The following is a 19,063-nucleotide window of genomic DNA, read 5'->3' on the forward strand; positions in this document are numbered from 1 at the left end:
AGAATTCTCTGTTTACAGCAGTTTGTTCCTCTGGAACAAGCACAGCTCCTCACTGTCAAAGTCCCAGTGCTGGTTAGATGGATTATCTGCTCCCATGAAGCAATTCCTATGTCTTTAATTCCAGACTGCCTTTTCTTTTTACTCTAATTCATTGCACATTAGTTAAGATCACTTCTAGCTACAGAACAACTATCCCATCCAGAAGGTGTGGTGACAGTAAAAAGGATGAGGGAAGAAATGAAGTGACTTCTCCCAAAATCTGAAGTGTAATGTGCAGTGATTGTCTGTGGGATTTGAAGTTGACCCTCATGTGTGTTTACCAACGCACTGATCTTCTCAGTTTGTGATTGATTCAGCACATTTAAAGCATCTGTTCTAAAATCTATCTTGGTATTGCTTAGACAGAAAAAGACAAAAGCCTTCAGATGCTTCTGAATTCTATTTCTCTGCATGAATCTGAAGTAAGGTATTGTTCCTTTTATCTGATATTATGCAAGACACGGCCTTTTTCTTCCAAGGTCAGGATCTCGGATACTGTAGCTAAATATTTATAGGACTGCATAGCTTCTTACCCCATTAAAAAATTATTTGACAGTCATTTTCAGTGCCTCCAAATCATGAAAGATTTAGAGAATCTGCAGGTATTAGTGTCACTTCTTGTTTTAAGGAGAACTTGCTTTTTCACTCCTTGCTCCTCAGCAGAATGTCTTGGGTTTAAGTCCAAAATCCACTCTGTGCAGTTTGCATGCTCAGCTGTGCTGCTCTGTGACAACTGGTGGATTATGGATCATCCAGTAATGGATGCAATGGAGGCATTTTATGAAATGGAGATTACAACTTAAAACTTCCAAATCAATTGTAAATGGACCTTTTTGACCTCCAGTGTCATGGGAATCGTGATGAATTCCAACCTGCAAATTCAAATCAAAGTACTAACTCGAGCTACAATCAATAAGCAATCACACAGCTATTGAGGCAAATCCACAGGCAGGGACACTTAGCACTGACTGAGTCTGCTTTTGACATTGTGACTTGATCCAAAATAGCTTAAAGCCAGAAAAAGAAATGAACCTGCTTGGTCTCCTGTACTCAAGGTTATCAGTTGTGTGAGGAGATCTAGAGAAATTTTTTAAGACTTGTGAAACAGGGGAAGGGTGTGATTTGTGGCCTCTCTCCTGGACATAGTAACCAGTCCTTGGTGAGTAAGACATGTCACTGAGACGTGGCAAATTGTGAGACGCTTGGTGGGAAGAAGGTGCCTAAAAACATCACCATAATAATAACAATAATAATAATAATAATAGTTGTGGTTGCTACCACTTGGAATGACAGTTTACAGAGTAGAGATAAGGGTTCTGCTGTTTAATTTCCTCCTCTTGTGTTTTCTTTTAGCACCACCACGTTGCCTTCCTATATCAGGATAACCAATGGCTACATCACAGTCAAGCCTCCCATCTGGATTTCCAACCAGCTGGATCAGAGACCGCGTTCCGATCGCCCGTCCCAGCCTCAGCCCACAAGCTCAGCTGCAGCCAGTCTTTTATGGCCATCAATAACATTTCCTCTCTGCATGACCATAGCTTCTTTTCTCCTGAATCTACTGCAGCCCTCCTGACCACATCAGGATTACGTGCAATCCCTTGGAATAGAGAAGAGAGATAATTTATGAACGAATTGGAGGTTAAGACAACAACATTTACAAGCTGGACCTTCTCAGTGACTCAGTAGTGCCTTCTAGCTGATTTTTGTCTCTTTGCCCAGATACATTTTGAAATTCTAAAGCTTTATTGTAACACTGACTTACATCTTCTTTTTGTAGAAGGATCTTTATTTCCCATAGTGCTATGGGGTTTTGTAAAATATACATGTTCATATAAAGAAAAAAAAAAGAAAAAGAAAAAATGTATTTATTCGACTGGTAAACTTATTTTTCTTGTTGTATATGTTAATAACATCCCTATTAATCAGTAGCGATGGTGAAACAGATAAATTAATATTTTCTATATTCGTTTTCTGACAACTCTGCAAATGTCTGAACTGACACCAAATGAATGCTTTCTTTGTTTCTTTAATCATTACTTTTTGCAACTGTCCAATAAGTACATTTCTGCTGAACTTCTTTATTTTACTTTTTTTGTCTCATTAGCATAGTTTACACTGAATGAAGCAGATCCTGCTCTCTGTGGCCTATACCCATTAGAAAAATAGGTGCATTCTTAACTCATTAGCTGCTACAGCCTAAAATACCAGTTATTTTTCTATGACTTAGTAAGTCATTAGTCAAGATAATCCTCTACATTCCTCTGCTTTCTTTAACTAAACTATTTACTTTCTTTGGAAATTAGCAATTTCCCTCTTAGCCCTGGAATTAATTCATTAGCTAACACAAATTAAGACACCTTTTTCTTAATAAAAAATTGCTTTTCAAGTCTGGAATAATCCTACTGAAATTATTTTCTTCTCTCCCTCATTTTATATCAACACAAGCCTACAACCTTTCCCAGCATAAATGCGAACAGAGCTTGGTCTGTCAGTAGGGTATAAAGATGTAGTGTCCTGTTAATTTATAGAACTTCCTTGTACTGATTGTATTGATGCAGATGGACAACCTGGAGGCAAAAACCATCTACAAATTCCCTTTCATCTTGCTGTTATGAGCTGATATGTCTGTGCTGAAATAATTATGACTTGTCCAAAAAGACCACAGGAATCAAATTAACCCCTGTGTTACAGAGACATGCAGAACATTCTTCCATTTGTGCACTGTGGTACCTCTGCTGACTTGGATGAAAAAGTTTTGACACCTCACATTCATTGAAAAATTTGCTCCCTATCCAAGCAGTTGATGAATGCAATGAACAATATCTATGGGGGAAAAAAAACCAAACATATCATCTTAAAAACTATTACATTTAATAAGGCATGTTGGTGTTTTTTCACCACCAAAACATGATGAAAAATCCCTTTGGATGCAAGAGTTTCAACTAGAAAATTAGTTTGGGTTGAAATAGTGTTTTTCTTTCTAAGTCATCTACAAACCAAAAGTCCAAAATATATGATGAAAACATCATAGTTAGAAGTCTCAAAACCAGAAATATACAATACAAGGGGGTTTTTTATGGAAAAGCAATGCTTTTTCACCTTGGGGAAAAAAGATAATGATGATGATGATGATTATAATAACAATACTGATAAAATTCTGACTGAAAACAGTTCTGTAAGTTCCCCAGCAGCCCTAAAGCCTGATCTCCAGGGCTGCAGATATTCCACACAACCTGAAAGTCTCTGCAGCAAGAGAGAGTTCAGAATTCATGGTTTGCTTGTGATCATACCAGTTAATTCAGGAAAGCAGGTTAGAAAGTAACTAGACTACAAAAGTCACATGGTTTCGTTTGAAACCATGATGAACTACTGAGCATTTCCCTCACCTATCCCAGCTCATTGCCTTACAAAGGCCAGGGATAATACAGGTAACTTGACTTACTGGACACCACGACCCCCAGCCTTTGCTCTGTTTTTTACAGAAAGCTGTGTAGGTTTCTAGTCAGTTTAAGTGGGTACAGCAGACAGTGCTATAAGCTTCCCCCTTTTTCTTTTTGAGCACAACAGATGATAAGGCTGAATGGAAAACTTTGAGCTTTGCCTCAAATGTGAGATTCAAAGAGACCCTCTGCATACTTTCATATTGTGTATTTTGGCTAGCAGCAGATTAGAAATGTTAGTTTTGGACAGAAGCCATTCACCTTGCATATTTATTGCACAGAGATGGATATTGGAAACATATTTTGAGAACTTTCATTTTGGTTTTATTTGAGCTATTACCCTAGAAATGCCTTCATTTGAATATAATGGTTTAACAGACCTTCAAATTCAACCTTAATGTATTTAAAATAGATTATTGGTTCTCCTGCTGTGTTCAAGGCAAAGATGAAAACTGAATTATAATGTCTTATTTACACAAATGGAACTGGAAATAGGGTAGGCAATTCTTAAGGCTGATGATAAGTTACATAGTAAAAGTGAACAGCCAACAAACCAAAACCCACTGAATTTTATTTGTTGTAATCAAATTGAATCCAGAAATTATTCTGTGGTACTATCCCAGGAATAATTCCAGGTGATGGAAAACTTACAGTATAAATAGACAAGACCATATGAAGATAAGGGAGAGAAAAAAAGAAGAGAAAACAGAAACAACTTGTGCAAGACCATAAGGAGAAGCACCAACAGGACCAAGACTAGAAATTACAGTTTTATCATTTCCCAATCTGTGGGTTTCTCCATAAGCCTCTGGGGCTTTTTCTTTAGCATTAGGAACACACACATCTCTCCACACTCACGGCTGTCATCATACTGCAGAGAACAGTCACTCCGTTGTCACCGATGAGGCTTTCTGAGTCACTCCTCCACTGGACAATTCAATATTCATTAGCTTAGACACCGTGGTGTGTTTGGCTGTCTCAGGGTGATATGGCTTGGATGTCAAAGTATGTTTTTACTTCACATTTCCTGTCATTTTGCCTGCAATTCCATGAAATTAATGAATGTTACTGGAACTCACTGAATTTCCCTTGTGCTGGCGCCCCACATTTATCCTACTGCAAGTGCAGGTGTCAGGGCAGGGTGTCTCCTGGATTTGGGGTCTGCACACCTAGAAGCAGTTAAGTCATTCGATCATCTGAGCTTTCTCTGGTTAAGGGAGGAGGCATGACTTACATTAAATATGAGGTTAAGTAGGTTCCTGTAGGTCTTGGCTCAGGAACCCCACGTGAACGGCTTCAGCACAACTCTCTAACCAAACACTTCTTTTATTCTGATGCCTTACCCTAAAGTACAACTGAGGGTCACTTTATTCAATACATGGCATGTAAGCAGAGCAATACTTGATAATGAAACCCTCACTGTGGTTGATGAAATGGATTGTTTACTAATCAGCTACAGGAGCTGATTCATAATTATAACTGTTTTATTAATTAAAACACAGTAATACTGGTTAGCGCAGATCTGTGCACACCCACTGCATTGGATCATGATTAAATACACTGTGAGTTTAGAAGCTGTGCGCCAGATTTGATACATTCTCTTGAAGCAACACTGACTACCAGCTTCACGGGGTTCAGCTTCCTCTGTGAGTTTCTCAAAAAACTACACTGTTTTCTTTCTTCCAAAGGAAAGCTCAGATTCCCATGCAATCACAAGATTATAAGAGCAGGAGATTTAACAAAAATATCCTTGCCCACTACATAAAATAGCAAACACTGGTGATACTTTTTAGCTCTGAGAACACAGTCGGGAGTCACACAGTGTCTGGCAATCTAGGACACGATTTTGGGTGAGTCCAAAGCTCAGTGGTCATACGATTCATCTTTTCAACTCAGCTACGGCTGACACCAATACAATTCATGTTATATGTAACTGTAACATTATAAACAAATGCTAATTAACTGCCAAGGTCTTCCCCTGGTGGAATAAATATCCCATATCATCAGCAACAGATCTAACTTCCAATCTTTCTTTGTTTTAATGCTTTTCTTGCTTATGTCTAACTATGGATGCTATATTAACATGCACTGCCACTTGGAGAACCAGTTAGTAAGCTGGGACAGAAGGTATTTTATATTTTATGACTGATGTAGTTTCTCTGCAATCCCTTGGGCTGTTGAATAATGCAATATGTCTTCTGGCAATAAATGATGAACATGATTTATGATAACTATGCTTTATACAGGTGTCAGAAATCTGCTTTGTTGAACTTCCCTTCCCATTCCTCCAAGCTCCACTGTAATTTAGGAACACCCAAGGTACAGAGTTGTATATTTATCTAAGTTCTTCAATATACAATTGTGGAGAGAGAGAGAGATGAAAGGAGGGAGAACTTAGTCTATGTTTAGTGCATTGATTAGTCAAACGATATGACTCAGTCATTACCATATACCACTGCTAGGGAGAAATTTCCCATCATATATTTATGTTAGAGAAACCAAAGTGCCAAAGTTATTATCTCAGCATAAATGTTATCATTCCAAACTTTGCTTAGTACAGTATTTCTATATTATATCCAAAAATTATAGGGGCTTGTCATATCTCTGAAGTGATCAATGTTCCATGGAGCGTGCTAGAATTCAGCTTCAATTTAAGCTCGTTTCAGCTTAACTGAAGCAGAAAGTTAATTTACCAGTGTTTGAGATCATAGGGGAATGTGTGTGTGTGTGTGTATGTTTATGTGGATGTGTGCATGTTGTGTGCGTGTGTTTTGTCCCAACCCAAATTCAGCCTTTCCTGTGACTAACTTTTCAGGAGGCACCTTAATCTAGCTAAAGGCAGGGAGGACTTTCCAATAAGTAGTAAATACTTTTCTTCTATCTGACTGGTTAACCATCCTGCAGATTCATGCTGCCACTGAATTTCAAATTGCATATTTGTCAGTTTTCAATTCAAATGTATTTCAAATATTTTTTTTCCTGTTCTGCCTCCTGCTTTTGTGAACTGTTTTGAAGAGTGTAATAAAAAGATGCTTTCTAATATTATTTTATCAAAATATTTTTGTAGCATAATATATTAATAAAATGTTATTATAAATTCATAGCACAATAATTTTGTGTGTCTTGATTCTTTCCTTTGCATTAAAATCTAGGAAATCACTAAAAAAAGGAACATCCTGTTTGTAGAGCTCAGGCATGCTACTTCTCTTTTGCCCAGCATGGGATGAAGGAAACCATCTCTCACACAGGGCAAGGGGAGGCAGAACCAGAAAACCAGCCCTTCCACACAAATTAGCTGGAGTGTGTAGAAAAGCCCAGAAGAAGCATCCAATCCTGGTGGCTGCAGGAAGGTTTTTTCTCCCCTGCAAATTGCTGGTGTCCTTGGAACTGCTGGTTTTGCTGCTGTGCTGACAGCAGAAAAATAAAACAAAATAACCCTGGAGTTGTGTCTCCATCTGGCATGGAGCAGAAGCTACCTCTCCACACCAAGACACAAAGACACAGAGATTCACTCATTTTTCTTGGCATATTTCTTGCATGCAAATCCTGCCTTGCAGCTGACACTGCAGACTTCTTGCTGATCACAACATCATTGTTTACTCCTTAATTATGTGCTAAATCATTTGGTCTTTAACACGTTATTTTGAGCGGACTCCACCAGCGAGGCTGTTTTAGAAATACCCACTGTAGGAAATGCAGTGGGAGATATAAACATTTGAGCTGGCTTGAATGAGCTACCCCGGCACAGGAACTGCTGTTGCAAAATAGTAGAGAAACGCTCTAAAAAATAAAGTTAAAAAGAGCCCATCTATTGAAATACCAACCAGACAGTCAAAGCTGCTTGCCATCCTGTCTTTGGAGTCACAGTCCATCTGGAGAGTCTGTGTGGTCCAGCCAAGGGCTATCCCTGGCCATGGGCAGTCCCAGTCTGCCAAATCCTTTTGCTCTTAAGGGTCCTGTTCAGCCACAGGTCTGAAAACAAGACAAACCTTCAGCCAGCAGTGCCAGATCCTGGCTCAGTGGTGCCGTTTCCTTAAGCCTCTCCTTCCCTTGACCTCTCTCTGTGCTCCCAGTCTGTAATTGCAGCTTTTTGCTCTAACTTGAGATCTTCCTGTTTATAGATTTGCACCAGGAAGAGGGGAAGCTGTGATGGGAAAAGCTCGGGGCAGAAGATTGGGTTTCTTGTGGACTGGCTTAGTATCTACGTTCCCACCCAGCAGCCTATCTCCTTTTCGGATCAGTGCTTCCCAGTTCCCAAACCTCCTGAGTGCCACCCACAAGTGCTCCCCACGCTGAATGGGTTGGAAGGAGCATTTAGGTAAATCAGGCCTCTACGTGCTCTCCATGTCTGCTCTGTGATTTCCTGTTGTTTCAGCTTGTGACCTTTGAGCATTTTCCACTGAGAGTACAGGCTGCTGGCTGTACTTGTAATGTGTCTAACACCTTTTCTCTGCCTATTGCAAACTGCAGAATTAGGTGAGGGATCCCCGTGGGCCTGCAGGCCACAGGCAGGTGTCCCTGAGCAGAGGTTTGCAGCGCTGTCCTGCACCACTCTTTGGTTTCAGGCTAAGGATGGATGGTTTCTGCAGAGAAGCTCAGTGCATAAGTATCCAACTGCATCCTGCTGCCATATTTGCTGGTTGGTTTGTTTGTTTATTAATTTATTTTTATTTTAACTGTTCTTAAATTACAATGCAGAGTGTTGTTGTCTTCTCTTTCTGATGAGCGTTTAAATGGGGTAAAAAATACTCAGGAGACATTTTGCCTCTTGGGGTGGCATGAAATGCCTCTGCGTCTTCTTCTTTTGGCAAGTCTCTTTTTTTTTTTTTCTTTAAGCATTTTTTGCTGTAAGCAACAAGCTAATGAAGACTTCTGGGTTGTTTTTTGGTTTTTTTTCATAGCACACCTGTCCCCTTCACCTGGCTGCAGATATGTCAGTATTAATCAATGATTTAACTTCTTACCTCTCCCTGAGCAGAGGTACTAATAGAGCTTTCCTTCTATCTGTATTTCCTGATGCTTTTTCTCATGAAACTCCTAAAAATTATTGTATTTGAGCCCTCCAACCGTATGTGAACAGTTTCAAAAATTACTAGCCAAATGACAGTTCCAGCAGACTGATCACACAGCCATCATCATTTCACAAGTGAGGCTACAGTATGACTGGCAGGTAAATGTGTTTGAGGCAGGATCTGAGGAGAAACACACCGTTGTTTGTGCTCTTAATCCCCGTTGATTCAGGGCTGAGTTGCTCCTGCTGGCTGCACCTGATTTGTGGAAGGAATGAACACATCATGCCAAGCTGGAGGGAAAGCTGGAGTTCAGCTTAATGTTATGGCAGTTGTCTGCTCCAGGCTCATCCCAGAGATGTGTTCATCCAATACACACAAAGGAGTTCCATAACATCTCCAAGGGCCCAGTGGGAGCACAGGGGACCACTGAAAAATATATTAAAAGATCAGGTCCCAGTTGGATGTACACAGGGAATGTCCAAAGACAAAAATAACCAGACATCCACAAGTCTACTGCCAATAATGGAAACAATAGTAATGGGGAAAATAGTATGTGTTTAGATTGCTAAATAGCTGGATGGTGGGAATAAAATTACTTAATATCACAGGGATCTTAAAATAAAAAACACTGAAACTTTATTGAGCATTGCAAATTCCGTATTAACTTTTTTAACATACAGTTTCTCCCATTACAAAGAAGCCTAGCAAGTCCTGAGCACCTGACCCATTTGAGCAGCAGGTCCCAAACCTGCAACCTCAAACACCTTGCTTCACAGTACACCAGCACTTTGTTAGCTAAGACTGCACCTTTGGGTGCAAGCCATCATGTAAAGCACCGCGCTTCATTCCATTTTCCACATTTTCGTTCCACTTTCCTTCCATTTTCTACATTTAACAGGGATACAGTTAAAATGGCAGAACAAATTGCACAGTCAAACCTCCACCAAGCTGATTTTCAGAGGAATGATAACAATAATAACTGCAACAGTGAGTTCATGCTCACAGCCCTCATTCACACCTGGAGCTCCCTGCCTTCTTGGAATGAAATGCAGTTTGAACAAAGGGACCAAGATAATGTGAGAAAACATCAACAACTGGCAGATAGAGGCAAAGCAAATGAAAGACATATGTAGGAAGGAGAGTGAGAGCTTTCTGCTTTGGTTTGCACTCATCCCATATCTTTGTTGTCCTAAGGAATATCAGTTTGTTGTCCTAATGATATCAGTTCTCCAGTCCTCTTTCATGACTTATGATGCACCTTTTCTCTCTTCATATGAAAGCCATTGGTTTTAATTATAATGTGATAGATGCATAGCCTCAACCAGCCCTATGTGTCTGAATTATTTGAACAGCAGTGCTGGAGGGCCCTTTTTCTTTCCAGAGATCTCTGCAGCTGTTTGTCTTGGCAAGAGTAGGTTTGTCCCCAGATTCATCCTGTTTGAAGTCCTTTCCACCCACTCAAGTTAGCCTGAGCGTTCACCTCATTTTTAATGGGAGCATTATTATCTTCAGTTTTGCACTGGCAAAAATAATTCTCAAAAGGGGAACAGACAGAAACTCACACCTACCCAACTTTCTTGAACAAACTGTGTTCATCCAAACCATAGGAAGCAAGCACTTCAAGGAATTTGCCAAGCATTGTTTTTCTCTTAGCAACAGTCCAGACCAAAAGTGAACACAGATATAATCTGTGATATCATCTCTCAAACAGAAGGATCCTCTTGAAGGTCCATTAGTTCAGACAACGTGTGCTCTGCAGGCACGGTGGTGGTGGTTGTGTAGTTGTATGATGGACAGTGCTGGCTGTGTTCTCTGGCTGTGCTTGGGCCAAGTGTGGCCCTGAGGGCAGGAACCAGACAACACAGTAACCTTATCCTGCTGCTGCCTTTTCTTCCAAGCAGTTCATGAAGAGCCAAACGTTTGTTCTCGACCCTGTCTGTGGCACTGAGTCTGATCTGCCACTGCTGGGTCCCCCAGGGACATCTCTCCAGGAAGAGCTGGGACTAGAGGTAAGCTTGGCTCCCCATCGCTGCGGGTTTAATGATGACACACCAACACCTGGGTCTCTCTGTGTGCTGGAGCAGGCCTGTAAAAAGACACGTGAAGTGAGATCATGATGCATGTGGAGAGTAAAATTCTGAGCCCTGGTTGGTTTCTCTTCGTAATACTTACTTTTCCTTGAAACCTCAACCTTCCTGGGCCATCTTTATCCAAAAGCATTAACACCAAGGGGGGTGGAGGGGTGGAAAATGTTAAAGCATTGGTGCTAATGGAAGACTCAGACATGAAAAGAGTATCCCAGGTTTGGAGCCTCTGTTGCCTGCTGCCAGCAGCAGGCCCTGCTTGAAAGGAAAGTACCTATCTCAGCATGCAGTCAAGAGGAATAATAAAACTCTGGTCATTCAGAGCCAAGGAAGAGGAGAAAAAAACTCATAAATGTGCAGCTTATGTTTCTCTTGAACTTTCAAAATAATTTTTTCTCCCACCCAGAGATTAGTCACAGAAGCAAATGATACCGTATCTGGGAAAGAAGTTGGATGGATGGAAATGATCTTTGGGGAGAAGGAGAGGAGCAGGGGAGCAGACACATACTTCTGTCTCTCTTTCTCACCTTCCCCTTCCTCTGAGACTGAATGTACAAATGAAAGAGTTGGGAAAAAGTCAGGTGTTTGGGTCCAACCTAAAGCCAGTGGAAGCTTTGAGGCCATCCTCAAACCAGTGAGGTTTTTCTACTCCTGTCGGGTGGATTTGGGGAGCTGACCTCACCACTCATGACCCCCTAGAGCTCCCACTCTGCAAGAAGCTCGATTTCTCCCAGAGGCCCCCACGAAATGACTTTCAACACATTTTTCCAGATTCAAATGAAAAAGAAAAAGCTAAGGGACTAATGAAAGTATGCTCATAAATGCCACTCTCTGGGAAAGGCTAGTGCTTGCTATGGTTTTCGAAATAAAATTCCTGGTCCTCCAAGTTCTTCTGAAGCCCTGAGTCGGACTTCACAACGCCCAGGGGTTTCAGGTAAAGAACAATCTCAGCCTCATCTTAATAAGGTGGGAAAATGAGGTGGACAGTGGATTTTACGACATGCCTGAAATCACAAGGGACATCTATGGGAGCAGGATTCAGAAGGCAGCCCTTCCTCTATGGTACACTGTTCTCCAAAGCATGGTTCATTTATTTCAATTAATAGAGCTTTATAAGGGCTCCCCTGCCACCTTTTTTTGGCATGAATTAGTGCAAAGACAGTGAATTAAAAGCGCCAAAGGGCATAATTTTCTTTTAGTGTTTAAAGAAACTGTTTCCATAAAAGCAGGCTATGTGAAATTTGCCCAAAAGAGTAAACTTAGGAATAACATAGAGGATTAGAACAAAAAATAAACGTCTTAAAAACCTTTTCTTAAGCTTGACCTGACAGTTCAGCTCTGGAGTGGTCTTTCTGTGTAATGCCAGTCAAGCAGTTGAACCAGGACGGGTTCCTGTCACAACATTCACTCAAGTGTTGCAGGGTTATGAGTTTCTCCAACCACGAGATGAAATTCTTTAAAAGTATAAAGCTAATTGTGCAGTCCACTGTCTCCCCATTTTCTCTCTTTAAAAACATTCAAGGTAGGATTCAGTTCAAGTACCATGCACTGTCTGAAAGCTGTCACCCAAACTTGCCTCCTTCAGTGGTGCCACCCAGTCTGACTCGGCCCTTAGAGAAATAATTCTGGCTTAAGTGCCTTGCCTGCTATTTGAACAGATGCTCTCGTGCTTGGTCCCAGTCAGCTCCTGCCCTAAGAATGCAGTTGCATGGGTAATGTTTGCAAAGGCATTTCAGTTTATCTCCTATAAAGGGAGAGCCACTTCAAAATCATTTAAAAACCAAACCAAACCCAAAATTCAGCAACTGACTCATATTCAGTGTTTGAGCAGCTCCACTGTTTGCAGTGACCACACAAAATATCTCTGATGTGGCAGGGACTCCCAGGCAAGCTGGGAATTGAACAAGGTGCAAAATGAGCTGTAGTCTCCACCTAAAACATCTCCACTGCAGGATCAGCCCAGAGCTTGACCATTTCAAAAATTACTATTTCATAGAATTGTAGCCCTCCATCATTATCTGCATAACATATTTTGGTCAAAATTGCAGGACTGAGTGATGCTGAGGCATTCAGTGGACATCTCTAACCTTGGCTGGCATTTATATTTTTTATATCTAGCCAGCTAGCTATACCTCAGATAAACTCAAAATGATCTGCTGAGACAGAAATATATTGCTTTTAACTTTGGTTTGGAATGTCTTGTTGTTACAGTGTGCTTCCATACTGTAAGTTCAAAATTAAAAAAAAAAACCACCATGGTTTGTACAAAACACAAAACAACCAAATTTTCAATTTTTTTAAGTGCCCAAATAATAACACATCAGTCATTGATAAACAGCAGTTTAAATGTCAATGAATGGAAAAGCATCAACATTTCTACTCTAAATGAAAATGTTGCTTAGACTGTTGATACTATAGTTTCTTTTTTGACTTGCTCCCCTCCTCTCTCCTAGCAGCATCATTCCCCTGTTCATCCTGGTTTTGCGGCCAGGAACTGGACTTTGATTAGTCCAAATGGACTTTGAGGTCCATAATTTGCATGGGCCTCTATAACAGAACTTTTTGAGTACTCCTTCATTCTGAATTTATAAGGCCTGTTAGTAAAAATAATTGCTAATGGATGGGCTCTATCTAAATCAAACTCCTTGCAACCCTCCCATACTTCAGAAGTGCTGAAGACCTCAACTCAGTTCTCTCTTTTAGCAAAGCAAATTGAATGCAATTACTGTGTAGAGCAAAATATTGCAATGTGATAATTTGATGATGATGATGCTGAAGTGCTGAACCAAAGCAATAATTTTTGGTTAAACCATAATCACAGCACTTCAAAACATTGGTTAATCATGGAAACTTCATATTCAGTGTGGTCTTCTGTGCTGTTCCAAGACATTATGAGAAATGTCCATAAGCAGGCTGACAGGAATGTATTTATGCTGTTATTCACATCTTGTGGCATGCCAGAGGTCATTGACTTGTGGTTTGTTTTGAAAAATTGGCTTCATCAGTAAGAGCCAGTGTTTGAAGATGAAATTGTCTGCAGCCCTCTGTTCTCTTTATCGGGAGAAATGAGGCGCCATCTCCAGCTTCATTTCTGTAAAATGTACTCTCTCTTACCTGTGATTTCTTCCATGACAGTAGTCTGAAGTCACACCTAGAGCATCAAATTGGATGGAATTACAATGAGCTGCTAATGAGCTATGGGTACTGAAAGCTGCCTGCCTGATGCAATGGCAGCCCAGGTACCAGCCTCTCAGAAGGAAGCAAAGCCTGGCTGACACCGGTGGGTGGGAGAGCTGTGATGGGGATTTATAAGCTGTAAAAGATCTCTCTAAGGGTCTTATTTTACTCTGAGGTTTTTGTGAGCTGGGACTGAACTTTCTGAGGAGCCATGTGAAGGGCTGTGGGTGGCCACACTGTCCTGCTGACCTCACTGGGGCTGTCAGCCCACGCCATGGCTGACACCAGACAGGCACAAGCCCTGGGCCAGCAGTTGTGAGGAAACAGCAGAAACATCAGCCTGAATTCCCTCAAAGCACAGGTGCAGAGGTTTGAGGGTTGCACGTTTATGTTGCAACAAGGCTGTGAAATCCGTGGAATGGTCAAACGTGGCAGTTCTTCCCACCTTGAAAAAGGCCTGTAAGCAGTGGGGGAGAGTCCACATCTGCTCCCTCTCCACTGACCACAGGGCAGCACAGACAGAGCAGTGTCCACTATGCACCAGTTTTTAGGCAGTACCATGTTGTGGAGGTTAAACCCATCCACAGGCATTCTCTGAAATACTGTTCCAGCTGGTTGTGCTTCCTGCACTCCTCTGTGCTGGGACACACGGACGCACAAAGCCAGCTCAGCTCTGGAAAGGCAGCACAGGGAACTGCTGCTTGCTTGGGTGGTTGTTGAACAGCTGTTTCAGCTATGACATAACTGCTTTTAAACTTCAAAAGAACTCTATTTCTGAGCTGAAAGCATACAGATTGTTTCATAAAAAAGGCAAGGGTGAGATGTTAGCAGGCCGTGTAGCGGGTAGTGGACACAGTGGAATTGCAGAGTGCACATATCATCCTGTCAGCCCCATCTTCTGCTGACCTTCACTCCTTAGGGGTCCAATACTGCACTTTTTCTCAAGCAATAACCTCATCCATGCCAACAGAGCCTGCTATTCCATCTGCTGGTAGTCACAGTGGAATGTGTTTGCTTTGGGAGTGATTGTGTGCTCTGCTGGTGGGCTCAAAGGACAGATAAAAACTAGTGCCCAGTTCTGCAGAGTAATTTCTATTGAGGTGAATGAACTCATTAGTAAAAGATTCCTTAAAAAAGTTGGGTGTTCTGCAAACCCAATGTGGAGTAGACTTTTTGCGGAGTAAGTGGAGTTCAAGCATGACCAGACAGTTCATCTCTGTTTCATGCTACCTGCTGCCCCTGGGAAAACTTTCTGATGCCAGTTGGGACAAGATGAGAGAGTGAAAAAATCATACAGACCAGGATTGGATGTCTGAAAATCTCACAAAATGCAGAGAATGCCCAGCTTTTTCAGACAGCTGTGAGGCAGCAGGTCACACAGATGCTCTGTGACACTGGAGCTGCACATGCAATTCTGGCCAAAAAAATGTTGGGAATGTTTTGCTGCAAAACCTGATTATTGTCTTAGTGATATATGCAAGGAGAAGGGAGGGGATTTTACTACAAACAAGCAAACAAGCAAGCAGATTCCTGTCTGGAGCTACATCATCAGTCTGCCAGACCCCAAGTTTTTCTCTTTCACTGCCATGGGAATCCTTCCGTTCCCATGAAAGATGATTGAAAGCTGCATCTTGCAAACAGCTCTTCTGAATTAAATGGCTGACTTTAACTTATTGATGTTGGCAGCTAGAACATGGCCATGGAAGAGAGGTAGAGGAAAGAAAAGGAGGTACTGTGTTTAAAAACAAAGAAAAGTCTCCCAACTGCCAAAAGCACCTCAGTGGAGGGATGTCGTGGTGGTTCCAGACTTTGGCAATGAAAAGCAATGATTGCTTAGCTGTTCTGGGGAAAAGGAAACATTCCAGCAACATCATTACCCAATTAGTCCTAACGATGCTACTATAGAGAAGGTGCACTCTTGTGAGTGCGTGAAACAGGATGAGCTCCTGACACGATGGACAGTGAACTTGGGACAGTGCGGCAGAGGTGAGGACCATCAGTCCTGTTGGGCCCCTCCTGCAGAGTTCAAGGGGCTGGAGGCACCTCAGGCCCATGAAATCAGGAGAATGGGGATCTGCTGTTTCACTCCTAACCCGTGGACCAGCTCCACAGAGACCAGGAGATGGTCCCTTCTTTCACCTGAAGGCCACTGGAGACAGCAAAGCAGTCCATGCAATACGCTGAGTATAAATGGCTGCAGTTTAAACCAAGAACCAGTGGTGCCAGTGTGTATTGAACACTTCACATGCAATATCTTTATGTTAGGAACCATGTCAGTGACTAAAAGATCTTGAGAGAAGACTCTGACACGAGTCATCTCAGTGCCTGCTGAAATCCTCATGTTGGCACTGATCAGAGCTTAGATTTTTAAGGGCAGGCTCATGAGCCAGGCATCCAGTGCTCTGTTACCAGATGAGCAAGTGAAGGAAACCTCACCCAACCAACACAGCCCTCAGGAACAGCGCATTTCAAAAAACATACTGGGAAATATTTCCACATCACTGAAGGTATTTGCTTGGAAGTCTTACTCTGTGTCCAAAACTGCTGTCAGTTATTGCAACTCCAAAATAAATGTAATATTGCTTAGTTAAATCATCCTGCCTCTAGATTAGGCAGCAGCTCTGTCCTCTAGACAAAGTATCCTCACATAAATTCACTCTGGCATCAGAGCTTTTCGTAGGTGGGTGGCTTTGACAGGAATTCATGCTAAGTCCAGAGCCAAAGACTGTGAGAAAAGCTATCCCAAACACCCATTGTCCTTTGCAAAAATAATAGAAAATTGATGATTCTCCACCCCAAAACCACAGCGTTCCTCAAGCCTAATTCCACAGGGCAGCTGAAGTGCTGCTCTTTAAACACATGTTGCTCAAACACAGGTCAAGAACTGCTGCTGGGGGGGGGCTGTGGCACAGGAGCAGGAGAGGTGTTTTCCCAGGGGCTGCCAGGTAATTTGGATCCTGGAGGCACAAAGTGAGCAGTGGGAGCTGATGGGGACAGCAAAGCATGTGGATCCCCAGCCCTGGTAATATGGTTGAACCCCCAGTGCACTGCCCTATGGGTGGCCTTTAACCTCTGCATCTCTCATTTTTCACTTGTGCTGTAACACTGCAAACAGCAGCAGCACTCCAACAGCAGATATCAGCCTCTGCATTCCCACAGGCTCGGGTCTGGCACCAGGGCTGGAGCAGGTCAGGCCCTAATGTGATCTGTACCATGGCCTGTGACAGGTTATTTATCCTTTTGCCTACCAGTGATTGGTACGATATTAATTTTCCCTAAAAATCTTGTGCTTTGTGCAAGGATGGGACTTGGCTGTTGCAAGCAAATTGCTTTAGGGTACAGCAAAAACAGCAAAATATCTCAAAAATTATTCCAGATAAATACTGTGCTGATGTACAGCAAGACTTTATTTATGTCATGTGCAATTAGATTAGTTTTCCACCTTTTAACAGGAGCATTTCAGTCCGGAGTAAGAACAAAACACACAGAAGCAGCATGAGGCCACAGCCAGAAACGCTCCCTTCATCCAGGGAAGAAAGGGCTCTTACATTGTGAAAGGGAGCCTCCTGTTGTCTTCCAACTGGCATTTTCTGGTCAGCTGAAAGCTAAAATAACCCTTCCTTTATGCTTTCAATACTGGGATCTAATGGCTAAATGGATTTTTAGTACAAAGGGTAATTTCTTCCTTCGGTTTCACTCATCACTTAATGGAAAGGCCCCCTAACATTCTGCTTACATCCCAAACAGTGGCTGATCAGCCAAAGTTAACACGTTGTCTTATAGCACTGCATCTATATTTTTAAACAACAACAACAACAAAAACTACTACTACTACTAATAAATATATATAAAAATAATAATAATAGTAATAGTAGCAAAAATAACAATAATGGCTCCATTGCAGCTGGCTGCCTGCCCGAAGCTGCTGTGTGCTCACACTGGACAGGCAGTTTCCAAAGATCAGCATTTGGAAAGGCACGATAAATTTTTGCACAATTTTTTTGCATAGGTGTTTCACCTCTCCTCCCACTTTGCTGACAGGAAGGCACACTGTCCCAGCTCCCCAGGGTTTAGCTCCAGACCAGTGATTCTCATTGCACCAGGCAGCAATGAGAGCAAAGCCACACGACTCTGAAGGTGCCACATAACCTTCTGAGCACCTTCTTGCTTTGCATTAGGCACTTGTGACACCCTGGACCTGGATGATGGTTCCTGGATTCCTGATTCTTCCAAGAAAAACACGTGTATCTTTAGGCATGGAGCACATTGGTGTCCTGAGGTCATAGCAAGGGTGAAGAGCAGCAGAGATCCTAACTGGGGCTGAGCTCTGCCCTGGGCTGATGGCCTCCAAGGGCTGAGGAGCATCAACAGCAGGGTATGAATGTAAAGTGGGGGGAAGCAAAGGATTTGGTTGCTCTAGGACATCCCCGTGAGAACAGAACCCCAGACCTTAACTCATGTGCACAAAGAGATGTTACAGGGACAACCTGTAGTGCACCAGCACAGCTCCCAGGGACTGACACGTGGCAGGGCACCGAGCAGGGCAGTGGTGGGGACAGACTGGGAGCTTACAAGGACACACTTCCCAGAGCATCAGCACTTCCACACATGCTCTGCACATGCTCTGCAATTGTCTGGGGCTGTCTCCTTAATTTTCTTCAGCTGTCCCCATTGTGGCAGCAGCACCCCTTGCTCCGAAGGGGTAACTGAATGTTGGACGTGCAACACCACTGAAAGGGGGGATAGAGAACCGCATTCTCCTTGGGAAATTCAAGGAACACATTTGGAAAGGGAAGCTGCCTTTTAAAATCTGAAGTCAAGAGGTTGGTGAAAAGGTAATTCCTGGAAGTTAACTGAGTCTGTATCTTCCATTACTGTTGCCTATAAAGAAATGTTCCTGCTTCTTTTCTCCACTAATCATGGGTTTCATGTCAGCTTCAGTATTTGACTGTTGACTTCTTCAGGCAGATTGATGGCTCAGCTGAAACTGAATTTATGGGTACAACCCTCCCCTGACCAAGGCTCACCTCCTCAGACAGATCCATAGCTCCCACTGAAGTACAAGGGAGAGGAAGCACTGAAATAATTTGTGAGGATCTAAACTTAGGAAGGAGGATAAGCCATTTCTGCCTAAACCCACTGAATTTAGGTGCTTTCAACTACTGTCTGGAAGCACCTACCTGTGGACATTGATGGCCATACTTAACTGGATTCCTAAAACCAGGCTGTGAGAACACCTTGGGAAAAGTTCAGCATCCCACACCTCATCACTGGATGCTAAAACTAAACCCTGCTCTGCAGCTGCCAA

The 19,063-nt window shown here is 42.3% G+C and overlaps 1 protein-coding gene across 1 annotated transcript in view; it reads left to right on the forward strand.

The window, feature by feature from the left end:
- The window catches only part of TRABD2B (TraB domain containing 2B), a gene marked incomplete at its 5' end in the record, with an annotated part of 271,278 nt that extends 268,847 nt beyond the window's left edge, over positions 1-2,431 (forward strand). Inside the window, one exon of the mRNA XM_029959755.1 lies at positions 1,393-2,431. Within this exon, the coding sequence (XP_029815615.1) occupies positions 1,393-1,615 (223 nt within the window). The remainder of the gene's footprint in view (positions 1-1,392) is intronic.
- Between the last annotated feature and the right edge of the window lie 16,632 nt (positions 2,432-19,063).

The sequence above is a fragment of the Manacus vitellinus genome, unplaced genomic scaffold (assembly GCF_001715985.3).
Source record: "Manacus vitellinus isolate BGI_N305 unplaced genomic scaffold, ASM171598v3 scaffold_21_pilon, whole genome shotgun sequence".
Classification (NCBI taxonomy): Eukaryota; Metazoa; Chordata; class Aves; order Passeriformes; family Pipridae; genus Manacus; species Manacus vitellinus.